This window comes from Parambassis ranga, chromosome 7, assembly GCF_900634625.1.
Source record: "Parambassis ranga chromosome 7, fParRan2.1, whole genome shotgun sequence".
NCBI classification, from domain to species: Eukaryota; Metazoa; Chordata; class Actinopteri; family Ambassidae; genus Parambassis; species Parambassis ranga.
This window is the reverse complement of record NC_041028.1, coordinates 9,126,460-9,150,493: the sequence shown is the minus strand read 5'-3', so window position 1 is coordinate 9,150,493 and position 24,034 is coordinate 9,126,460. Positions and strand designations below refer to the sequence as shown.

At 40.5% G+C, this 24,034-nt stretch overlaps 2 protein-coding genes across 2 annotated transcripts; one reads left to right on the top strand and one right to left on the bottom strand.

The window, feature by feature from the left end:
• Positions 1–846: 846 nt before the first annotated feature.
• On the top strand, positions 847–16,914 carry LOC114438796 (RNA-binding motif, single-stranded-interacting protein 2-like). Its single transcript, XM_028410361.1, has 14 exons — positions 847–1,023; positions 5,913–6,118; positions 8,819–8,877; positions 9,582–9,673; positions 11,897–12,054; positions 12,296–12,375; positions 12,467–12,576; positions 12,669–12,715; positions 12,808–12,901; positions 13,016–13,066; positions 13,146–13,256; positions 13,838–13,918; positions 14,012–14,093; positions 14,178–16,914. The coding sequence occupies exons 1-13, from the start codon at positions 952–954 to the stop codon at positions 14,087–14,089; spliced, it is 1,239 nt and encodes a 412-aa protein (XP_028266162.1). The 5' UTR covers positions 847–951; the 3' UTR covers positions 14,090–14,093; positions 14,178–16,914.
• Positions 16,915–17,260: 346 nt separating this feature from the next.
• On the bottom strand, positions 17,261–23,230 carry senp1 (SUMO specific peptidase 1). The gene is made up of 18 exons (XM_028410975.1): positions 22,622–23,230; positions 22,379–22,437; positions 22,093–22,274; positions 21,921–21,996; positions 21,404–21,602; positions 21,158–21,299; positions 20,938–21,056; positions 20,458–20,741; positions 20,307–20,370; positions 20,146–20,184; positions 19,972–20,056; positions 19,758–19,895; positions 19,424–19,555; positions 19,038–19,241; positions 18,874–18,953; positions 18,709–18,793; positions 18,378–18,473; positions 17,261–18,294 (listed from the first exon to the last, which is right to left on the bottom strand). Exons 1-18 carry the CDS (start codon positions 22,753–22,755, stop codon positions 18,232–18,234), a joined length of 2,181 nt encoding a protein of 726 aa, XP_028266776.1. The 5' UTR covers positions 22,756–23,230; the 3' UTR covers positions 17,261–18,231.
• Between the last annotated feature and the right edge of the window lie 804 nt (positions 23,231–24,034).

The following is a 24,034-nucleotide window of genomic DNA, read 5'->3' as shown; positions in this document are numbered from 1 at the left end:
TCAACATGAAAAACAGTTCTTTTACAGTAAAAGTTCTACAATCTACTGAGTTATGACTACAGTACTTCCTGCTCTGGAAATAGTAGTAGTGGACTATTCCTCCTCTCTCCTGATGCATGGTGTCTTCTTGACCTGCAGCTCATTTAGCTTGCTGCTGGTAACACCAGCTGCTAAAAAGATTTGCTGTGGGGGTTACAAGGCAGTATTAAAGAAGTAGCAGGTCTGTTTTCAAACTAAGTCTCATAATCACCATTTCCATGTGTGGCTAATATTACATTTTTCCTTTAAAGGCATATCAGGCAGATGTGGTTGTGCAGAGGTCCAGTGTACCTTATGTAACAAGTACAGATAAATGATGTGTTGATACCATATTCACATTTTCCTGAGGCCTGCAGTGGTATTTATCCATCTAACATGATGTGGTGTGAGTATGGTAGATATTATGGCGCTGTAGTGGCTTGTGATGATCAAAAATGCCAGTAGGGACCATTCTCAATTTCTCACCAAACTATATTTGTTTCCAAAATGGTTCACAATAAAAAGTGCATGTTGCTGTAGCTACATGGCACTATTAGAACACAAGCCGGGGTCATTTAGTCAATTTATATTGGATAGAAGAAGGAATTATTTAAGGCCATTCTAGATGGAAAAGGACAATCACATTGATTTTATGCCGAACTCGCACCTCATCATATTACACATTTAAATGATATGATTTTTACTCAAGTAATATGTTAATACTTCTTCCACCAAATCACACTGGGATAACTGTAGGGTGAGTGTGTGTGTGTGTGTGTGTGTGTGTGTGTAACATCAGAGTTACACACACACACTGGGAAGAGCGACTCCAATCACTACCGCTGTTCCTGGCTGAATTTCCCTGGCTGACGTCAGCTGACTGCCTCTCTGCTCTCCGCTCCTCCGGTCGGACACAGCACCGTGGAAAAAAAAATGCTGCTCTCTGTGCCACCAAGGACGGGAATCAACCCTTACAACGGATACACCGGCAAAAACAACAAGAAGGTAAATAATAGAGACGGCAGCGTACTTCTATCGCGTCTCTCTGAAAGTGAGTCATTTCTCGACGCGGTGTCGGTCGAGCTCTGCTCTCTCAGTTAAAAGCTGCTCGGCTGTTTTAAGCTGCAGTGTCCTTGAAAGTGGATCACAGGCGACGTTTAAAAAGTGTCTGACTCGCTGCTGTAACGCGTGTGGTCGTGTTTGTGCTGCTGTTACACTGTTGCAAAGAAAAAAGAAAGGGCCCGTTACATCGTAGCCTGTGGATTACTTGGAACAGTTTGCTTTCGTTTGCTGCGTTACTGCTGCTGCTCTCTTCCTACTACAGCTTTACTGCTGCGCTGTGGACGCGCGTAACGCTCGGAACAAACCATCACAGGCTGATTATATTGCCTTTAATGAGAATGTGGGGCTGAATTATTAACGTCTTCACTTAAGTGATGTTTTCATTGAATTAAGCGCAAGTTAAGAGAAGTTTTTTTCTTCTTCTTTTACGCGTAGCAACATGCCCCACCCCTTCCGTCTTAATGATCACAGAGAGGGCTTGCATAAAGAAGAGGAAAGTTACAGAGCTCATGTAAGCCAGATCTATGTGACTATTATTAAGTGTTGCAGGCTAAATAACATAACACTGGAACAATATTAGCTTACTTGCTGAATAAATCATTAATGTAGTGACATTGGTAAAAAAATTTTCAGCCACTTTTTTCTGTTCAGACAATATAGATTTTCCCCCTGTTGAATTCTGGGACATATGGTGAAGTCTGGATTATTCAGTGTAACTTGTTTAGAGCTTTTATTTAATCCAGATGTTGAAGGTTTTATCCCAGACTGTGTAGTCGAAATGTTGCAGTGCGCAAAGTGAAATTTTAAATATGACATGAATATAATATTGAAGCAAAACAATTCAGCACGTCCCTTCTCCCTCCGTGTTATTCCCTTTCCTGCCTCATGGCTGGAAGGAATTCAGATTGCTCAGATTAATGACCTGGAATTTCTGGAATCCTGGATTCAGACAATGTGGGCTCTCTACAAACGCAAACCTTTTTCTTAAGAGAAGACATGCACACACTTTTTTTTTTGTTCTTTTTACACATTTAACATTGTTTGAGCGCCAAAGTCACACAGAGGGGAGGCTTGTAAACCCAGCATCAAGTGGTAACCTCTGGTCTGTGTCATTTACTACGAGAAAAAGGGCGGAGAAAAGAAAAGGGATTAACAGACACCCCCTCTTTTCCTCTGCTTTCGATTAACTCACCCGTCTCATTTTCCTTTCCCCCTGTGTGTTCCACATACCTTCATTTCTGTTGAAGACACACTTTTTAGAAAAAAAAACTGGACTGAGTCATGAGAGGAAGAGCAAGGAGGTCTCACCTTTGAGCCACGGGACGTGAAGGGTTTTCATCACTTTTCTTATTTGGTTCTTCCCACCTCGAGCTGTTTTTCTTGCCTCAGTTTTTTTTTGTCTGCAGCTGCAGAAATTTAATATAGAGAGATTGCAGCTTTAATACTATGATCTTTTCCACCGTGCCTTTTAAAGTTTCTTTAATCAAGCAGGTAGGACCCCACGTTTGGTATATTTCTCAGTACGAAGACCAAATATATGTGTGTGTTTGTAACAAGTGATGTGTTTTCAAAACTAATTAGATTTTTTTTTCTGAATTCTGGTGCACAAATGGACTGCCACAGAAGTGTAGGCTTCGAGCATCACACAGTCAGGCTCATATCTCTGTAGGTACAGATTTATTTGGTGCTTTTTATCCTTTCTTTGAAAGGAGCAGAGTAGAGAGACAGGAGGATGATGTGCATATGGTTTAAATGGGAATCAAACCAGGGATCCCCCTCACAGGGAACTGGTGCCCATATGGTATTTGCCCTAATCATTCAGCTATCTGGCGCCCCATTACTGTGGAGTTTGGGGTATACATCCTGCCTCACTGTTCTTCCTTGTATGAAAAAGTCCTTGAGTTACCTGCATTCCCCACAGGCATCACCTCTGCTACCTCCAACTGTAATCACCTCATCAGTCTTCAGCTGCTGCCTGGAGGATAGTGCCGCTCTCTGCACCATGCTGTAGGCCACTCAGTTTAGTTATGCTTCTTGCATAACTATATTAATAACACAATACATCTTTCTTCTTTCAGATGAGAATGATTGAAATGTGTACATTTGCAGCTTTTTTTGTACAACACGGCTCGTGTCTGCTGTAAGTTAGTGTACAGTTCAGTCTTTTCAAAGAGTTGATTTTGACAGATTGGTTAGGCACCAGGCATGTAGTTCAGTTTCACGCTCTCTAGCCTACTCTAAACCCACTGCACAACTATTCTTGCCCACTTTAAGGAGAGCAGAAAAGCATTTGTTTATCACAAAAAAATGTTAAGAATGTGTTGAGATGACACTGCAGTGGATGTAAGGAGTAGTGGAAGCAGATATGTGGGCGACTGTGGACTGGGGAGTAACAAGTAGGCAGTAAATCAGCAGTGTGCCAGGAGGTCATGTTTACTGATGGGACTTGGACTCATACAGGTTATCAAATACAATTGTGATTCCAAATCTAAAACTTTTGTCATGCTGTCTGACCTTCCTTATTGAATGTGTGTACTTTTGCATGACATTATCTTACTTGATGGACAAAACACCTGGAGCTTGCACTGGGGCAGATGGGCAGTAGGTGTGGAGCTAACTCTGCTATCCTTTTCTCTGAAGGAGCCTAGCAGAGCGATCTTAATGAGACACTACCTTCTGACTGGAGAGCACATGAGAGGGATTAGCACTTTCCGCTAACAAGTTCAGATCCCAATTAGACAGGCCTCGCTAGCCAGGCTCAGTCTCAGACTTGGTCTCCCGTCAGCCCTCTGCAGGTGCATCCCTCCAGATAGGCCGCTGTGCAGGCCACCTACAGTGAAGGAAAGGGAAAGCACAGGAAGAGGCTGTGATTGTGGATAAATAAACAGTGTATTGATGCTAAAGAAGGACAGGAGATTAGAGAAGCTGACGAAGATGAATGGGCTCTTTGAGCCACTGTGATTTTATCAACTTTAGTTTTTGAAGTGCTGATTCCACATCTTTTTGTAAAACATAAAGAATTAAGTGGTGGGGTTATAAAACTGCTTGCGGATTACCCTGCCTTTGTAACTCAGGTCAGCAGTATTTGAAAGGATGCATGAACAATAATACAATGCATCATAGCAGGTCAGAATGCACTTTTTAGCCACAAAGCAAAATGGCTTTGTACAAGAGGAAAGTGCATTCATGTTTCACATACAGTCATTCATGCTTAGCTTGCATCCATTAAAATAATCAATTTTCGCCATTCTGCATGTACGGTAGTCAGGACAAAAATGTAAGTGTGTACAGAGTGAAGGAAACTGAGAACCTTTCACAAAAAGTCAGTAAAGCTTTCATTTTGTAGATTGCATGCATGTCAGTTAACTTTATATTCAAGGCAGTTTTAAATAGAAGCAGTGCAGAAATGGAACAATGTGTTGTTTACTGTATACATTTAGGTTAAACAGGCTTCCATGGTCAGTGAACAAAGCAGTTAGACCTGTTGCTTCTACACACATTCTCTTACAGTTTAGAAAGAGCTTGGTTAATGTCTTTTTTTGCACAACACATTTTAAGAATTAAAGAAGTAAACAAATATTTAATTAAAATATAATATTGCTTTCTCGTGTTCTCATTCCTTGCTAACAGCAGAGTTGTTTGGCTGATGTGACACAGTATGTAATCAATAAAGGCATAGATACGTCTATAATTCAATTGGCTGTTGTTTGTTAGGGGGCAGATGATCGGTTGATTTTGCCCTCACAGCAGATAGGCAAATCATAATTAGCTGGATTCTTGCTGTCTTTCTCCATCTCTCTTAATAAACGGATGTCCCCACGGTGACATTGTACTGTCCTACAAGCCATTAATGATGGGCGGATCAATCCCCACATCTGCTGTCTGTGTCCGAAAACGCTTTTTCTCAGTGCAGTGAGGCGAGACCAACATACATTTTTTTGTAAGTGTGTGGATACTAGCTTAGATTCATATAAAAAAATGAATCCACCACATGTCATATTCCAACCTGGGCACATGATGACGCTTCTCAGTACTGCACTGTTTGCATCACTGCTGCTACGGTTACCAGCACAGGAACACTTGATACAAAGGAGACACTTATAACAGTGAAGTGTGTCATTTTGGCAAATTAATTGGTGGTAATAGAAGCTGCCAATTCCAGATGCATTCACCTCATATTTCTCTCACATAAATGATTCTGAATTAGCTGTTCTTGTATTAATTGTTAATAGATTTAAACCAGATTTAGCCAAATTATCCACAACTACAGCTGTGCATTGTTCTCAGTGGCATGGCCTGCTGGCATTTGAATTTATACCACTCTAATTTGGACCATAATGTTGTAAATATTATGATTTTCTAAAAGGCAAAATAAAAACAGATTGCACTTGAAATATTTTAGCACATCTAGTACGCATCATCTTTTCTTTATTTTATACTGACATTGCACAAACATACTCATTTTTTGCCTTTATTGTCTCCATAATGGCTGCCCGTCACACAGACCCTCACTATCGACAGTTCTGATTGGAACTATTTCAAATATTAATATATATGCCACATATAGCTCTTTTAATAGACATTGCCTAATGTTTGTATGAGTTTACTTTTTCTATGCATACACATTTATCCTCTTCATCCCCATCTCCTCTCTCCTGACCTATCAAGTCAAATTAAGCAGTAGTTCGGGGTGGATATCCTTCATCTGGTTGGATTGCTGTCTCACATTCAGTTAGCAGTGAATACATCTTAATTCCATGTACATTCAAAGGGTAGTGTCTGGTTTGTCTTTAAGCGCACTATTCTAACTTGCTCTCCTGTTTGTTCTGCAGCAGACATATGTGTCCCCCTCCAATCATCAGATGGCTCCTCCAAGCCCCAACAGCAACAACAACAGCAACACCACCGCCCTCAGCAATGGCAGCAGTAGCAACAGCAGCGGCGGTGGCGGGGGAGAGCAGCTGAGCAAAACCAACCTTTACATCCGTGGCCTCCACCCAGGAACCACAGACCAGGATCTGGTCAAGCTCTGTCAGCCGTAAGTCACCCAAAAACCAATTGCTTCAAATGTCTACTTCCACACCCAATAAATCTCTCTGGCTGTCCCCTGCCAGGGCGATCCCGTTGAGAGGAGCAGTGTAGATTACGATAGAACAGAGTGATGGGTGATGGCTGGCTGCATGTCAGTAGACCGAATTCAGATGGATGGCTTCCTTAAACATGAAATGCACATAAATACTAAAGCACACCTTATGTCTGTAGGAGAGGGCCACATTTTCATCCATATGTTTTTAAGGACACAGTAGCTCTATGGAAAAACCAACAATCATTGCAGCAGCAAATTAAGAGATTTCAGTCTGCTACAGCTAAGCACAGACTTTCCAATAACTGGGAACAGAATATTTAGTCTCCCACTCTCATGCCATTTCTTTACACCTCTTCGTCCTCCTTTAAACCTGTAGCCTATATGAACTATTCTTTGTGAAGGCTAATAATACAGCATGATGACAAGTCATCTTATAACCTAAAAATGCCACGCCATAATGCTCATCAGTGCAAAAAACTTAAAAACTGGGCAGCATGTATTCAGACATCAAACAGCAGCATCATCCATTCTATCCGATATGTTTGTTAGAGCCTTCAGTGGAAGACATCAAAACATGTAGGCCTGAGATGAATGATCTGCTTTTACTTAATTGAATTCTGGAGCCTGGTGATGAGAACCAGGAGAGGAGAGAGGGAGAGAGAGAGAAAGAGAGAGAGAGAAAAGGAGGGAAACCAAAGAAATTGAATAAGGGGGAGAGGGAGCGAGAGAGAGAGCGGGAGGGAGGGTGAGGCCTGCTATTTTACAGCTGTCTGGAAGATATGGCTCACATGAGGCTGCCCAACCCTACAGGAAACGGCAAGCCCAGGGGAAAGGGAAAGACAAACAAGGGCAATGGCATGGGGGAGTGGAGGGGGGAGGATGGAGAGAATCAGAGGGGGAGGAGTGAATGGAGTTCAGGGTTTGTGTGTCAGGTGGTGTTCCGTGGGGGTAGTTCTCATATTTCTGCTTTTACAGAGCAGATAAAATCACTGCATGAAATTTGCCTTTTAACAGAGCACATTAAGTCCAATGTAATTTTCAGCTAAACTAGACTGAAAGAGGATATTGTGCCCAATAATAGTTAATAGGGGAGAAAAAAAAGGTTGTAGATGAGGATGTAAAGCTGCAGAAAGACAACTCATGCAGTGAGTCCGACTTACTCAGCTCAAGTTTGAATAGTATATGTGTGCATACTATCAGGAAGCAGCGCTCCCCAACCTCCCCTCCCCCACGCTGTGAGATGTTCTATGCAAGCTCTGAGATATACTGCGTTCCGGGTGAGGGATGAGAGGAGTGGATGGGGGTTTGTTCTCCATCTCCGGCCCCTGCAGTTATCTCTCTGGGTGCCTCACTGCCGCTTCGGTTCTTGCCCTGCTCCATCTCCAGTGGTTGGCCATGGGATAGACATCGGGGCTAGACTATGTATGCTGTGCTCTCTCACACATCGCTGAGTCTTGAGCCCATCTTTTCGCTATGCCTCATGAAGACTGCGACCTCTGAGTATAATTCAGTAAATGCTCTTGTGTAAGCAGCAAGAAGCTTTAAAATACCAGATATAGTGTGAACTGGTTGGAGTTCTGTCTATGTGCAGAAACAGTGCATTGTGCAAATTCAGGAATACAATGTTGGCACATCCACCCAGTCCAGCTGGTGGCATCTTATGCCTTAGAATCTGAAATGCAGCATGAAATAGTAATGTTATATAGGAGGTCAAATGCATAATACAACAGACTTACAGTTAACCAAAGCTGATGCAGAAGAATTAAATCCATTTTCACATTAGTGTCATATATTAGTGAGATATTTAGAATGGTTAACACATCATACAGGTTACTGTAAGCCACTTTGTTATAATAAAAAAAATCCAATTCAGATTAATCCAACAAATAGACTGCCAGATTACAATTGTAGATGTTGATCCCTATTAGCAAAAATATATTTTCAAAGTGACCTGTCTGACTCAGGTAAAATGAGGCAGTGATGTGGTGTCACTGAATAAAAACTGGATGGAGTTGTGTCAAAAGGCAGTAGGACCCAGTGGAGATTAGAAGGCTGCCTTAGAGAGAAGCTGGTTAGTAGAATGAGTGTGGCTGGGAGCCAGCGTTGGACAGGACAGCCAAGGAGAGGCATATCAGATTACACTGCATGCACATGCCTGGAGAGATGGGAACTGATAGACACTACTGCACAGAAGCATTCACCCAAGTCAGGCTTTATCCTATGCATCTGCAGTATCTTTATGCTGTTCGCCAACTGCACAGATTTTCACATTGATAGTGCATTGTAAGGAAACAGAGGAGAGATGATAATTTTTACCAAAGACTATTTCCCACGAGGTATGATCCCTGTTCATTTGTGTGTGAACTGGAATGAATTAGATATGGAAAATCTAAAGTTCTGTCTAGCATGCAGAAACATATAGGGCATTACTCTGATTTCATTTAAATAGGCCCCGACCTCCTTAAAAGATTTCCATATGCATATAATTTATTATCACATGTTATTATATTTGTATCACTGCACTGAACATGTCACCTGTATTATAACAACATATGTTTTAAGGTTCAGAGAGAAGCTGCACTGTGTCGGCACAAAGCATATTATACACATGTGCATGAATGATCTTTAAGTGTAAATCTCACTGTTTTTCAGGTATGGGAAAATTGTATCTACAAAAGCCATACTGGACAAGACAACAAACAAATGCAAAGGTGAGGTGTGGATACATAAGCAACTTGATTAACTTGTTAATTCCCTTTTTACCATTTGTTTTATGCCGTCTTCTATTCCTACCTGATGCCACTGTTGTGATTGTATTGTATATTTTGTTTGTACTCCAAACTATACAGATGTATAATCCAGTATAATCCAGAGTCACCGAGCATTTGGGGGTAAACAACAACCAGGGCTGGAAATGTGGCTCCATAGAGCAGCTCTTACCAAAAAGAATGAGACTTTATGTTTTGGCACTCTGCTGCTGGATATATTTTGTGCACTTTGCAGAGGCAATGGTGGGTTACTCCCTGTCCTCAGTAGATAATACTGTATATGCACTGACATCTTGTCTGATGATATTTTTGCTGTAAATGATCAATATAGAAGTCAAATGGAATCACATTTCTCATCTCTGCTGTAGTTTAATTATATGGAAGGACGGTTATTTTAAGCTGTTTACTTTTGGTTGCCAAGCGCTCACTGTCTGTTAAGCTTTGCACTGTACCTGCTTAACAGGTGTGTGTGTGTTTGATATAATATGGCCTGTGTTGTATACCTTCTCATCTGTCCTCCATGGGGAAGCACAGTTCAAGCACTGCTACTACCATGAGAGCCTCATAAATCCAGATTACGTGTCTGTCCTGTTGTCCTGTGGTATGCATATCTCATTGTCATAACTTGTATGTTTTGGTCCCTGCAGGCTATGGCTTTGTTGACTTTGACAGTCCAGCCTCGGCTCAAAAGGCAGTGACAGCACTGAAAGCGGGTGGGGTGCAGGCTCAGATGGCCAAGGTGAGAAGTAGCCCTGTTTAATAATGTCTTGACAAAAATTACAATGAAGTCAGTTCATTTCAAATTAAATGGTGAGTCGTTAACCTTGAATCTAAAGCGCAACCTAGGAACATTTTCTGCATGGTACTGTTTATGTGTGTATGCTTAAATCGGTGTCTGTAATGCACTGTAGAATAAGACTGTGCACAAACAAGAGTCCACAGATGCACACAGGTACATCGGTGTTCATGGTGGTGACGGTGTTTAGGGAGCATGTCCCTGGGCCTGCTCCCTGTACAAAGGACCTGCCTGTTCTCCCTAGTGGCATCTGACTCAGTGTCTGAGCAGCTCCCCAGTCAGCAGGGCACAGTGCCCAGCCACCCGCCCTGTCAACACACACACAACACACAGTGCACACTTAATAATCACACACACTTCACCATCCTTGCCTTAACCGGATTTTGACACACACTCAAAGTCACGCACGCCACCAGCACCCTGGGAAAGCTGATCTCTCGTTAAGCTGGATCACTGACATTCATACGGCTTCTTGCTCACAAAATAACTTGATTTCACTCACCCCTTCAGTCTGGGTTTACAACAAGGCTCGTGTTTGCGTCAGATTTCTCTCTGACTCATACTGAGTCATTCACAGTTGAAATCCACAGCAGGTCTTTTCTGCTCACTCTCATGGGTGCCAGCTCCGCTGCTAGTTTGCACTGTCGCTAAGGAGGAAGAGATGAAGACGGTGAAGGAAAAATCACCTTCATCATAGGTCGCAGCGATTACGCATGCATTATTCATAGCATGGAAATTAACTCACACTGCATATACAGGTTTTTAATCACATCTGCACTCTGAGATGATGAATATGCATGATGGTTGGAGGCTGATACAGATTGGTTATCTTACAAGATACTGTTGATCAAATTAAATTTGTTTGAGCAGGGTGCAGAAAAGGGAAGCAAAGCCTACTAAAGCATGTCATGTTATGGATTTCTTTCACTTTGTTTCCTAAAAACTTCAAATTTGCAAGAGCTGCATAATTTTTCTGATTTCTAAAAGCCACCAGCCACCTGTCCCTGCATCAAGGTCAGGATTACCACATGAATACAACAGCTCGAACGCAAGCAACATATTACTACAGTGATCCAGGAGACAGTGTGATAATGTTTGCTGTGTAGGGAGATGACGGCACTTTTATCCAGATTGTTTCCAAAGGTCTTTGTCACATCTCTCTCTCCCTCTCCCCGCCAAGTGAGAGCATGTTTTAGATCATCCAGGGATGGAGAGCCATATGAAATGTAATTACACCTTGATATCACATTACCTGAATTGTGCACTTTCATCCTCTTAAGAGCCCGCTCGCACACAATGGCCTCCATTCTACTCTCGTGGTAATAACACAAGAGGGATGGAATATAAGAGAAGAGTGTAAAGAAGAAAAGATAAGGAAAAGTGAAGGGTTGGTGTAGTGGTGATAGGCTGGTTTGTGGGTTAAGATAGATAAAGGAATTCCATGTCAACGCGCTCCTCTCATACATTTACACACAGTGCAGCAGTAGTGAAGCATGCATGTGTCATCACCTGGTTTGTTGACCTCTGTCCTCTCTTAGGCCAGGCTCTGGTTGTTTCCACTGTTTACATTGTTCTGTCATTACTGGTTGGAGGTAAAGGAGAAGTCTCATTCATGGTTAAAATGGCTGAATAAATCCATCAGGGCCCATTCAGCAATGACAAGACTGTCCCTTGATATGTTGTGTAAAACATTTCACACACTTCCCGTTACAAGGTTATGCCACTTTCCTCATACTGTTAGTGGCAGAATTTTTTGTTATTCCTGTTGGTTTATTAGAGGTTTTCAGGTGATAACACCCCAGTTGTCATTCTGTCACAAGGGCTCTACATCCTTATGATTTAAGATCAGACAATCTAGACAGTCTTGTAATTATATCCTTATTGTATTTATTGTAGACAAGAATTTACTGCACACAGTACAAGTTGTATTATATATGACAGTCTTCACTTGCCCTGATTTTACTTGAATGTTTGTTATGTTTAGAATTTATTAGGTTTTATTTTTATTTTACTCTTACTACTTTACCTTATTTTATATTTCTAACCTGTTTTTTTTAGTATACATGGAGCACCTGGAATGAAAGCAATTTCCCCCTGGGATCAATAAAGTATTTCTGATTCTGATTCTGATTCTGATTAACCCTCCTCTGGCTTTTCTGTGTGCAGCAACAGGAGCAGGACCCTACCAACTTGTACATCTCCAACCTGCCGCTGTCCATGGACGAGCAGGAGCTGGAGAACATGCTGAAGCCTTTTAGTCAGGCCATTTCCACACGCATCCTCCGGGACGCCAATGGAACCAGTCGAGGAGTGGGCTTTGCCAGGTATAGATATTTCACAGATATTTAATTTGATGAGTATTAATGTGTTTTGAAGGAAATATCCTTCTATAGTGTAAATACCAGTTCTGAAGTTTCCGATTGTCATGTTTGAGCATTATTAAGGTTGACTGAGCCCTCTGGTGGCCATAACAAGTAGAACTCTCCAGCCAGTAAAATCCAGCACTGACCTTTAAAGAGTTAAAGGAGTAATAATGAGCGTATAGCTTCTTTATCTTTACTATAGGATGGAGTCAACAGAGAAATGTGAGGCCATCATTCAGCATTTTAATGGAAAATATATAAAGACTCCGCCCGGAGTTCCAGGTATGTGGTGCAAGAAAATATTTAAATGCAACAAGCTGTATGTTTATGAGACTGAACTCATTGTCTCTTATTGTGAAAACCTCTGATCCAGTTCCGCCAGAGCCCTTGCTGTGTAAATTTGCTGATGGAGGCCAGAAGAAGCGTCAGAGCCAAGGAAAATATCTGCAGAATGGCCGGGCCTGGACGAGAGATGGGGAAACTGTGAGTCTTATGTTGTATGATTTTTTTTTTTCATGCCAAAGACTTTGTTTACATTTTCATAATGATGATATTTCTTTGTCTTCTTCTTCCAGGGAGGAATGACCCTCACTTATGACCCTACCACAGCCTTACAGAACGGGTACAGTACTACCAATCTACATAATCTCTTGTATAGGCCAGAGAGAGTAAAAATATGCTGTGGTGCTAACAGCCTTCTGTGTCTCTTTGCAGGTTCTACTCCTCCCCATATAGCATCACCCCGAATCGGATGATTGGACCGACCTCCATCTCACCATACATGCATTCGCCTGTGTCTACCTATCAGGTGCAGTTTAGTGTCAGAAAATTGAGACATTTTTATTTGGAAAAAAATTAGTAATGTATAGCTCAATCTAGCTATGAACCTGTCTCGGTTTACATATTTGTGTCATTCCCACAGGTACACAATCCGTCCTGGATACATCACCAGTCATACATAATGCCACCCACAGTGAGTATATTCATATTTTGTTGCTGCTTTAATATTCAGTCGGTTGCCATGTAATGTGGTGATATGTTTTTTTCCGAAGGGAGCAGTCCTGACGCCCGGAATGGACCACACCATGTCTATCCAGCCAACCTCAATGATAGGGCCCCTGACACAGCAGCTCAGCCACCTCTCCATGGGCAGCAGTGGCACAGTAAGTATGGTGCAGATTATTAAGGCACTCAGTTATTGTGATATTTAACTGTTCAGCTGGACTTTGAGGTATTTCTGGCTCTAAGTGATGTCCACACTCTCTTCCTGAGAGCTCACAAAGATCATCTTTGTGCTGATCTGATATGTTCTGGTGGATTAAAACAGATTTATTTGGGCAGATGGAGTTAAAACTTGCATGGTATATCCATAGTCCCTGCCTAAATTTACTGTGCATCCTTTCCTTGAGTCCTAAGCAAAACACTTGCCATGTTAAGTTGCCTCCTCTAACAACACTAAATTTTGACCTCAATCAAAGGCCACTCTGACCATACTCTGGGTGCAAAACAATTGAAATGGCAGATCAAATGCACTTGGGAGCTCATGTTGTAGGAGTAGCATTAAAAGCAGAGCCTTTAAAGCTGTTAAATATTTAAACAGACACATTGCACACATTACTATAGTGGTGATAACATAAATTAGCTGATAGATACAGCAGGTGTTATCTGATGATGATCTCCTCTTATGCACTGCAGCCATATTGCCAGAATCATTTTATGACTGATCATGTCAACTCTCCCCCAGTATATGCCTGCAAACACATCTATGCAGGGGACCTACATACCCCAGTACACCCAAGTGCCTGCCACCAACATCTCAGTCGAGGTAATGACCTGTGTTTTCTCCCACTAGAGCAGTTACTCTAGTAACTCTTAAAATGTTGTCAGACTGTGTAATCTCTGCCTTCCTGTCTCTCAGGAAAGTGCCGTCCAACAACCCGTTCCCATAGAGACACCTACAGAACACACAACCTACTCCTACCAGCATAACAAGTGAAGAGGTGGGTCCAGTCTACATGCTAATCCAAAAACATCATGCAGTAGTTCTTGTTTCTAAAGGGTTGCTCTTGCCCCCCTTGTGTCAGATCTTCCTCTGTAGATGCAGCGACTCGCAAAGGGCCCCAAGTGCTGAAACTCAGCACAGAGACTCTGCAAGTAAGGCATCAGGAACATGGACTGTTCAACACAAAGGACACAAACACACACACACACAAACAAAAGATATTTTCTATAAACTCAGATTTTAAAACTCTTTTACTCTAAAACAAGCAAAACCAGAGGATAGCAGGCAGCGAAATGGAAGAACACAACAAAGAGCTTCTATTTTGATAACAGTCGCACACACTACACATTTCAATGGTGTTTTGAGTCATTTTCTTTTCTACTACTACTCCGGGGAGCAAGAATGAAACTAGGAAAAGAACATTTCAACACCATGTTTTATTTGGAGTCATGTTTTTTTGATGTTTTTGTAAAATATGTTGTTTTTTTTTCTTGCCTTTTTTCATATGATACTTTCAGGCTTTAAACCTGCCTTTTTGTATATAGCTCTTTGTTTTGGTGTGTTTCCAGCTTCACATTTTGTACTTCTTATGGCTGATTGGTGCAAATATTTAAAATTCTCCAAAAAAAACCTGATGATTCATATGGCGGAGAAATAATGGTGCTAATGTGGATTATTAGCTAATCTGTAAGAACCAGCAAATTTGAACAGGTGTGAAACCTGGATGAGCTCAAACGCTCTCCTTTTTTCAGCACTTGACTCTCAAGTAATTTATGGTTCCAACAATCTCCATAGAGCTTCAGACAATCACAAGATGAAAAATTGAGATGATGGTCATTGATGACAGATCTGGATTTATTTTATACAGACGAATACATTTGAAGCATTCCAAATGTTATTAGCAGAGAGTTCTAAATATTGCTTTAAGCTGCTCTACACAATGAAACCCAAAGTTGCGTAGTTGTAGTTGTAAATAAGAGATTTAAATGTGTTCAAGCTTCTCTTACCTGTGAACTAAAGCTTCAGTTATTTTAGTAACAACATCATACCAAATGTTCTGATTTTTTTTTTTTAATCTTGGATCCCTTTTTGTAAAAGGGAATGTTGCGTCTTCACTGACTCCCAAACATGTATTTTTCTGAAGCATAAGTGAGATGTTGTTATTAAAGTATGAAGTTGTAGTTACACAGATGTGGAGATCAAATAGTAAAGCATGGCTCTGTCCTGTTGTATCTTCAGAAAACACTATTTAGATGGATTATTACAGCCAGTAAATGCTTTAGTGCTGGCCTTGGATGTGTGATTGCATCAAATTCTACATTTCTGATTTTCACCTACGTTTTTTTTTTTTTTTTTTTTTTTACATTTGTTATTTAAAGTTTTTTTGATACTTTTTAAGATTGATCCTATTTTTCAAAGAAGCTTGATTTTATTTTTGATAGTGTGTTGTGTGCTTCGAAGAGTTTTTTTTTAAAATAGTGATTATCTGTATGTTTTCATACTTGTGGTTTCAGTGTTGCTGTTAAAGAGGTTTTAATGCTTTTTAAAGACATTTCTTTTTTTCTGTGTCACACACGTTGGCACTTTATGAACATGACTCACGATCGTGGATGAAATATATGTTGCTAGGCTCAGATGCATTGTTACAGAGTTGCACCCTAAGCAGTTGGGATCAACGCAAGAGAAATTTATCTTTCGAAACCTCAAATTACCTCATCCTGCCAGAGCAATGTAGACTCAGTTTGTGTAACAATGTTCACAGGCAATAACCAACTACAGTAGGTCTCATGGCTGTTCACAGCTGGTACTGTGTCCACTTCCTTTAACTCTTCCGTCCAATGTTCGGAAAACACGCCCAAGGTCTAATGATCTATGCAATTAATTTATTTTTTCTTACAAATGCAATAAAAACAAATATCCAAAAGACACCTCATGTTATAACAATAGATCACCTCACAATATGAATTTTTACAGTCAGGCTGATATAGCTTTTATTTTCATTATAATATAACACATTGCATCTTTGGTTCATTATTTGTCCATAAACAAATGCTACATTAAAAGGGAACTATGTCATACCAAATTATGGTTGGTAATGTTATTGTGGGAACTAACTTAAAAAAAAAAATAAACTTAAAAAAGTAACGGTAGGTTTCGATTTTTTGTGCGTGAAGGCAGGTGTTGTCCAATTTAGATTTTTCACAGAACACCACACGGTTAATATGTTTTGCCATTCCACCTAGTTTTTGTTACCATTGTCCCATCTTGTGCTGTTGTTCAGCTTCTTTTGTGTTCAGTAGTTGAAGCTGTTTAAACCATAAAAACCTTTCATTTCCAGGAGAAAGTTAAACTTCACACAAATGCCTTAAATTTCACTGGAAGGGATTGTGAAGTGCTACTCGAGTTTTGTTAGACTTGGCCTCTGACTGGAATCGTTTTTCATGCACTGCAAATGTTGAAGTCATTTTGTCAAAATACGCTGACCATAGATCTATGAAGAACCTTTAATCACTGTTTTGTTTTTCATCATCATTCCATCATGTTTTCATCCATAATACTGAAGAGAGGTGGCTTAGTGAGTCTGAGTAACTGTTGCTGCTAAATGTTGAGAAATCTTTCAGCTGAAGGTCATTCAATGTCAGATCACGTCTGGGGTCAGTGTGTAACTGATCTTTAACAGTGTCCATGAAGTCTCCTGTTTGATCTGTGCATCAAACAGCTTCTCAGTAAATGTTTGTGGCATGATGCAGGTCTTCCGTTTCCTCCAGAGAAAAACATCCTTACAGCTATAAAAACTTTTAACTTGGTTTGATTTTGAACTCGCCATTTTTTTAAATAAATTTTTTTCCACTGTGGTTTGACTGCTTTATATTTACTACTTGGTACTACTTGGCTTTATACTTTTGTGTAAGAGATAATGCACTTAAATGAGCCACGTCATATACAGGTTTTCATGTCTGTCAAAGGTAATTTTAAGGCGACACACAGCCATCACAATACAAGAGTTTATTTCTAAAACAGACTTGAATCTAGATAAAATATATGAAATACAAAAAAAGCTTAAAAAAGTATATTACACTTAAGATTGTATATGTCTTATGTATGTACAAAGTTAAAAATATACTAAACATACCCAAAACTTACTGATGAACAAAAGGAGATTCTGAAATACATAAAATAGACTTTGAACCTTAATTTACACTCGTTATCAAGAAAGAAAAATGGCAAATCTGTAATTGCCCAGCTGTCTGAGGGTGTAACTGTTCTATCAAAATAGCAATTCAGTTTTAAGGTAAGACATATTAAATCATTCTCTGAGGCAAATGTCATGTAAGACTATGGTGCAAATGAAACTAAATGTATACTGTGCAAGAGAGCTCCAATCAAATAATTTGGATGTACAGAAAATGCCCGTTTCTCATTTTGAACTGGTTTTACTAAAATTATTATTTTAGCTTCCCAAATGTAACTTTTTATTTCCAGACATAATGTGTAGATGTCTTTGAACGGTCTTTGTCCTGAACTTTGACTAACCACTTGATCAAGACATTATACAAACTGTTCAGAATTGCTAGTTGAAGCCCTTTCTTATATATATAAAAAAATAAATCTAATGGCAAAAAAATGAACACTTTCCAGTTTAGATTGAATTTTGTGTTTCACATCACAGTCAAATTTTATTCGTACTTACCAACAGTATCAAACATTGATGATGCCACTAAAATGCGGCAAAAAATTTGGTCACGTAAACACAAAATTGTAACCAACACTGCGCCTCAGAGTATGATTTCTAATGAAGTACAAGTAAGATTTCAAAAACAGTTCGGGCTGAGCAGTACAAAATATGCAGTGTTTCAGCTGCTGATGCTCTGTGGGTCCACAATTTAACAAAGAACCGGAGAAGACAACAAGGAGGCAGTGACGGGTGCTCCATCAATATCCCATCAGCCAATGTCAGCTGAGGACTCAATTGCCATAGAATATGTAGACTGGCAGAGCTGGGTCCTGATCTGAGGAGCTGGTGTGCAAGTCATTCCCAAGGATAAGGACTACCATTAGTGGATCCTCCTGAGGAACATAGCTCGACCATCTTCACGACTTGTGAGCTAACTGTACAAATCACAATCATCCTGACATCACAACAGCTTACGTTTCACAATCTCCCACACCATCCTTCGTCTGAAGTAGGGCATGTGTTTCTGTCAATAAGACGAGAGGTTAGCCATGTTTAGGTGACTTTGATACTGAATAAAGATTCTCTGTTGATGTGGCTTGTGCTTACCTGTGTGAATGTGATTGGCTTGTCTTTGGTAATGTAATCTGCATATTTGCATGTGAACATTCCACAGTCACTACCATTCATTTGCTGTGGAATTTCCTGAAGCAAAAGAGGAATACAGATGTTAATGGTCAGAGTTAAATGCCACAGCAGTGTGAGCTTGCCAAACAAGGAGCTCCAAAAGTTTTCATCTGAAAGTTCAGCTGACAATCAAACCCCATCTATAATTCCCCACAGTTGGGGAAAAAATATTTGAACCCCTGCTGATTTTCTAAGTTTGCCCACTAACAAAGTCATGATCGGACATGATTTTGCTGATGTGTGTAGTACTTACATTACGCTTTTTGCTGTGCAGAGTCCAACCTGAAGTGTCCAGCTCTTTGCCCTTCTTGTCCTTACTTTCTTGTTGCAGATAGTCACTGGGGAAACAATATCCATTTCAATCTATACACTTAGTAAAGCTCTATGCAAGAGATATATCTAATACCAAAAAACTTACAACAATGTGTTGCATGCTTCATCATTGTTTCCTCCCATTGAATCAAAATACATGATGGCCTTTCTGCGAAAATCCACCACCTGAGAAAGCACAATGAAAAAACATGCAATGTAAATACCAGAAAAGTGACATCCATGCTGACCATTACAGTCATTAGAACTTACAGAGAGGCACCAGTGCACCCCCAAGTGGATGGGAACCAGCAGGATGTCTTTAGAAAAGATATCCATCTTTTTAGTCCAACGGCGAACAGCAGAGTAGCCGCTGCTGCGCAGCTTGGGATAGAAAAATGTGTTGAACGTATTGACTGATGGCAGCTTGGGATCCTTGCTGCGCTCCACTAGCAGATTCATGTAAAAGTTGATCACCTGGAAAAACAAGGACTTTGGATGAACTGGGTAAATGCTCTGGGGCAACTTAATGATGTAAAACATAAAAGTAGAAATATAGTCTATTAATATAATTTATGCATAACCAAAAACAACGCTCTTCCAACTGTTGAGATTCACCACATTTTTTTAGATTCATCCTAAATTCACTATGGACTTACCTCATCATTGAGCCAATTGAGGTTGCTGAGGGTTTGGAGGTCTTTACGTGTAAGGCTGAGACCAAAACCTTCACTTAATACTTCATGAGGACTGCCACCTCTGAGCATCCTGTTCACTGCAGCTTCCATTTCCTTAATAGAAAAAAAGCAACAGCATACATGTGACAAAGCACCAACTGGAAACATAATCTGTACATCAAGACACAGACAGTACATTTTGAGTCCAAAAAACTAATGTTGTATTTGAAAGTGAAAGACAATTATTTTCTCTCAATTTTAATCTTAGGAATGCATCCATATCAAACCCTAAATGAACAGAACACAGTAAACACACCTCTGTAAGTTCAGGAAATTCAGGTGTCTCTTCCGAAGGCTTTGGTTCTTCTATCAGAGTCAAAGGAACCTCTTTCTCCAAAGGAACTCGAACATGGACCTCCACATTTGTGCTGCGCTGCCCCTCCTCAGACAAGCGCTAAGAAATCATACATGATAAATTAATGCAACAATAACAATGGATGTAAAAGAAGGCTTCAGTGGTGAGCACTCACCTGTCGCAACAGCTGAGCAGTCAGGGCTTCCTGCTCTTCTATTTGTCTCCTCCTTTCTCTTGCCCGGGAGTCATACATACTTGTCCTACAATGAAAAAGAAATGCATCTTTATTTCTGTCAACTCCCAACATAATATCAGTGATTGAGAATTAAATGTTTTACAGTACACTTACAATTCTTTGATCCATAACTCAGCTTGGAAACATGGCACACTGTAAAGAAAGGAAAAGAATTTCAACATGTCTGTGTACTAAACATATTATATTGAAAAACTAAAAAACTAAATTAAGTAGCAGCATAGCAGTCATCATACAATATACAAATAAATACTAACCTTGAGCCATCTTTCATTTTGCCTTTTTGCTCATTTACAATAATTACAGAGTCACCATCATGAGCTGCAAGAAAAAATATTCACATCATATTATCATTTTCTCTTTCATAATGTCTTCTTCCAGTTTGTGCACATGCATATCTTACTGCACCTGATGACTCTGTGTCCTGAGAGGAATTATCCTGCAGAGCTGATGGGGATGGAGATGATGTGAGAGTAGCTGCTTGGCTGGAGCTGAGGTCCGTGTCAAGAGACCATGTCTGGGTCCCTGCCTTGCTGAAGGCCCCAGCTGGGCTAGGAAGGTTGCTGGAGCATTGGCTAGATACCCTCCTGGGACTGAGGGGGCTGCTGGGTCCCTCTGAAGTTCCTCCAGCTGCTGACCCAGTTGGGGAAGACAATTGTTGCAACCTATGGCTGGTGGTCAGGAAGCTGGTGCTGTTAGGAGACAATGACGTTGAAGTGCAGGAGAGGGGGGGGCAAAGCACAGATGTTAAATTATACTGCATTACCAGTTGGACCTTCGGTCATATAATAATGACAATAACATTTGGCTGGAAAACATAAACATTGACCTGACTGCATGCACTGACTATGGCATAGTTCAGTATCATGTATTGATATGGATACGTACAAATCTCTGTGTGACCTCACAAGGGTGTGTGAGCTGCCGTTGTGAAGGAAAGTCGACTGACCCTCAGAGACCATGGTTAGAAGCTGCCTGTAGACCTCCTTCTCCTCCACACAAACAGACTGATTGACACAGAGGAGAAACATGGTGTTAATACACAAAGACGTGCAGAGCCACAGAACTACAAGCAATTCCATGCAGCTTTATTGTCCTGATGTCTGACCTCCTGGGCTGTGCAGCGGGGCCCAGTCCTGTGTAAGCGGGTAGATGAGGTGCTGTGTGTTGGGCTCTGTACTACTTTAATGGGAAAGGTCTTCTCATACATAGTGGCGCAGAGGTTGCTTGTTGTACCTGCTCCTAACAAGCTGCAGACACAATTATAGAAACAAAAACAAAAACAGTCAACTAACAATAGTTCATCCAGTATGTTGAAGAGTCTCTAAAAAGGCAACACCTAAAACAGGAATACCTGGGAGCTCCGTTTGGTCGGAGGTTTAGGGGTCTGCCTAGCCGTGGTGAAGTGTAGAGTTTGGGGGTGATGGAGGTTGGCAAGTTGACTGAGTGCCCATTAGTTTTTGGCAGCTCACGGTGGGTAGGGCTCATGCAAGCTTGTCGCCTGCACACTTTTGATCCCAAAAAGGACTTCTCATTACGAGGCCACTCTACAGCTTGGAATGGGAAAACAGTACATTAATTAATTTCTCTCCTTTCAAGAGGCCAAAATCTTAATGGCAGATAATGTCATAATGTAAATATGTTTCCAAATGACTGACTCTGTCATATTAGCTGGCTAAAATAATTTCAAACAGCAGATACAATTTCTACTTGTGAAATATAGATTTTTATATATAGAAAAAACACCACAAACACCATTTACATTAGGGATTAACAGATGTTATTAGCTATCTGTGCTTGTAATAGTTTTTAGATGAACCATAGATTTGAGGGTTAAAAATTAAAGCCAGAGTTTTCAGTGATAATCTTACCCGATTTGGTTGCTTTCCACTCCAGAGTTGTTGAGGGAGCAGCAAATACTTCAGTGGGAGAAATCCTGTCATTAAGCTTAAACAAACACACAAATGAAGTTAAAACACAAATAAATAATTTCAATGTTTTTCGACAGTCTTTACAACAAGAACACAAAAACAGATGCTTTACCGGCCTCCCAGTCCAGATTGCTGCTGAGGTTGAGGGCTGTGGTTCTGCAGGTGCAGAGTGGGGGGAGGTAGGCAGTATATTTTTCAAGGTAGGGTTCACACTGTTCTTCATCCAAGTAGCCATACTGAAACTATGACTCTTAACTCCTTCAGTTGCATTCTTGACTGCATCGATAAGATCCCCTACAGAAACAGACAGGAGTATGAGCAGTGTAGGATTTATTTAACATTAGCCACACAGGGACTCTCACCATATATGTAACAAAGTGAGTGATTTTTGCAATTACCCATTTTTGATTTCTTTATCGTCAAGCAGTCTTGGTCGATGTTGTGGGGATCTTCCAAACTTAAAAGCAAAAACAGATTGATGGGATTTTGGTAATAACACATCACACAGCGAGCCAAAACTACGGTGCCACAGAGACCGCAGTTTTCTGCCTCAGTAACTACCTTAGGTTTAGTTTATTTGCTAGTCTTTGTAAATACAACATCCCTGGCTACAAAATGAATAATGCTGTTAAAGCGCATACCATTCAATCGGTCTTTTCCTCCTTATTTGCCCATCTGTCGGTACCCGGTGTGCACGTGAATGATCCGCAGCTGGTACACCATTGCGAAGATTGGCAAAACTTGTTTCTACCCATTCGTAGATTTTGTTCAACATGGCTTTTAAGTTTTACAATTACCGCCGCTTGTTTAATGATAGATCGCTATAGCTGTTTTAAATCTACCTGTTAATATAGTCAAAACAAATTAAGCTAATGTGCTTCATTCGACTGAGGTAGATTAGCTTAGGCCGTTTCAACCGCAAACGATCAAAAATACCATTTTACTTTTCCACATACACAACTAACCTTTTGTAGTTATCTCAGATATTAGCTAGCAATCAAAGTAGCACCCTAGGCTAACAACCGTGCTAGCTAACGCTGTTAGCTACACGGCTAATTTATTGAAGTGTGTTTAAATTGAAACAGGAATGCGCTAAGTGACAACCAGTGCGTCCGGAAAAAAGGCTATCATTTTGAGTCGCACCCTAACTCATTTATATATCCTTAAAGATACAAATAATTACAGATAAACTCGTTGAAGAATAACATCTCCCGCTTCTTCCTCATTCAAAACCACAACATGGCTGAACCGGACGTCCTAACATCGCTCATTGTGATTGGATGCCTTGGTCAATGCTGTATATACCAGCGTTAGTGGCTGGAGGCAGAGTGGAGGAGAGCATTTAAAGCCCATCCAGTGCATGCGTGTTATTGAATGGTCGTCATAATGTCAAGTCAACCGTTGGGTAAATATGACAACATTTGGGGTATTAGTTTGCTGCTAGGCAATATAGTGTATAGTTTTTCAAATATTAAGCAATTTCAGCGTCATTTTTAACATGGGAGTCTATCGAGGAGCCTTTAAAACCACGTTCAACTTTGACACGTTACTAGTTCCACATGCTTTCAGTTACACAAACCGTTTAAACTGTTTAATCATTCTGTTCAGCTCTTCAAGGACTATTAAACTGGATTTGTTCAAATATGTTTCGTTTTCAAAATATTAATAAAAATTCAAAAGCCATTTAACATTGAAGTTTATGAGAGAACCCTTCAACGAGGGTCATCTGCCAAATGTATCTCCTCCTACAAATTTCAAGCTACAGACTCCAGTTTAGTGTTAAAACGCTCACGATATGCTGCTCTATCAAACTTGTATTCAGAATTTTCTAATTCCGAATCGTTTCCGCACGCCAGGCTCTCAAAGTTGGAGTGGTTTTTGAGGGTACATGGCTGTTACCATGGTGACAGGCTGACACGCAGAGGCATACAAAACAGCCATATTTGTAGTCTTTATCACATTTTAAGCATAATATGTGTCATTGATCATCCTTCAGCTGTATACTACTTTTCCACATTAAAATCACACAGCCTGTGCTTCTTATAATCTTATGG

Coding starts and splice junctions, on each gene's coding strand:
- LOC114438796 (XM_028410361.1), top strand. CDS start 952: ATGCTGCTCTCTGTGCCACCAAGGACGGGAATCAACCCTTACAACGGA. Junction 1,024..5,912: donor CCGGCAAAAACAACAAGAAG/GTAAATAATAGA, acceptor TTTGTTCTGCAG/CAGACATATGTGTCCCCCTC. Junction 12,902..13,015: donor CGCCTGTGTCTACCTATCAG/GTGCAGTTTAGT, acceptor TCATTCCCACAG/GTACACAATCCGTCCTGGAT.
- senp1 (XM_028410975.1), bottom strand. CDS start 22,755: ATGTTGAACAAAATCTACGAATGGGTAGAAACAAGTTTTGCCAATCTT. Junction 22,275..22,378: donor GATAAAGAAATCAAAAATGG/GTAATTGCAAAA, acceptor CTGTTTCTGTAG/GGGATCTTATCGATGCAGTC. Junction 18,295..18,377: donor AGCCAATCACATTCACACAG/GTAAGCACAAGC, acceptor TCTTATTGACAG/AAACACATGCCCTACTTCAG.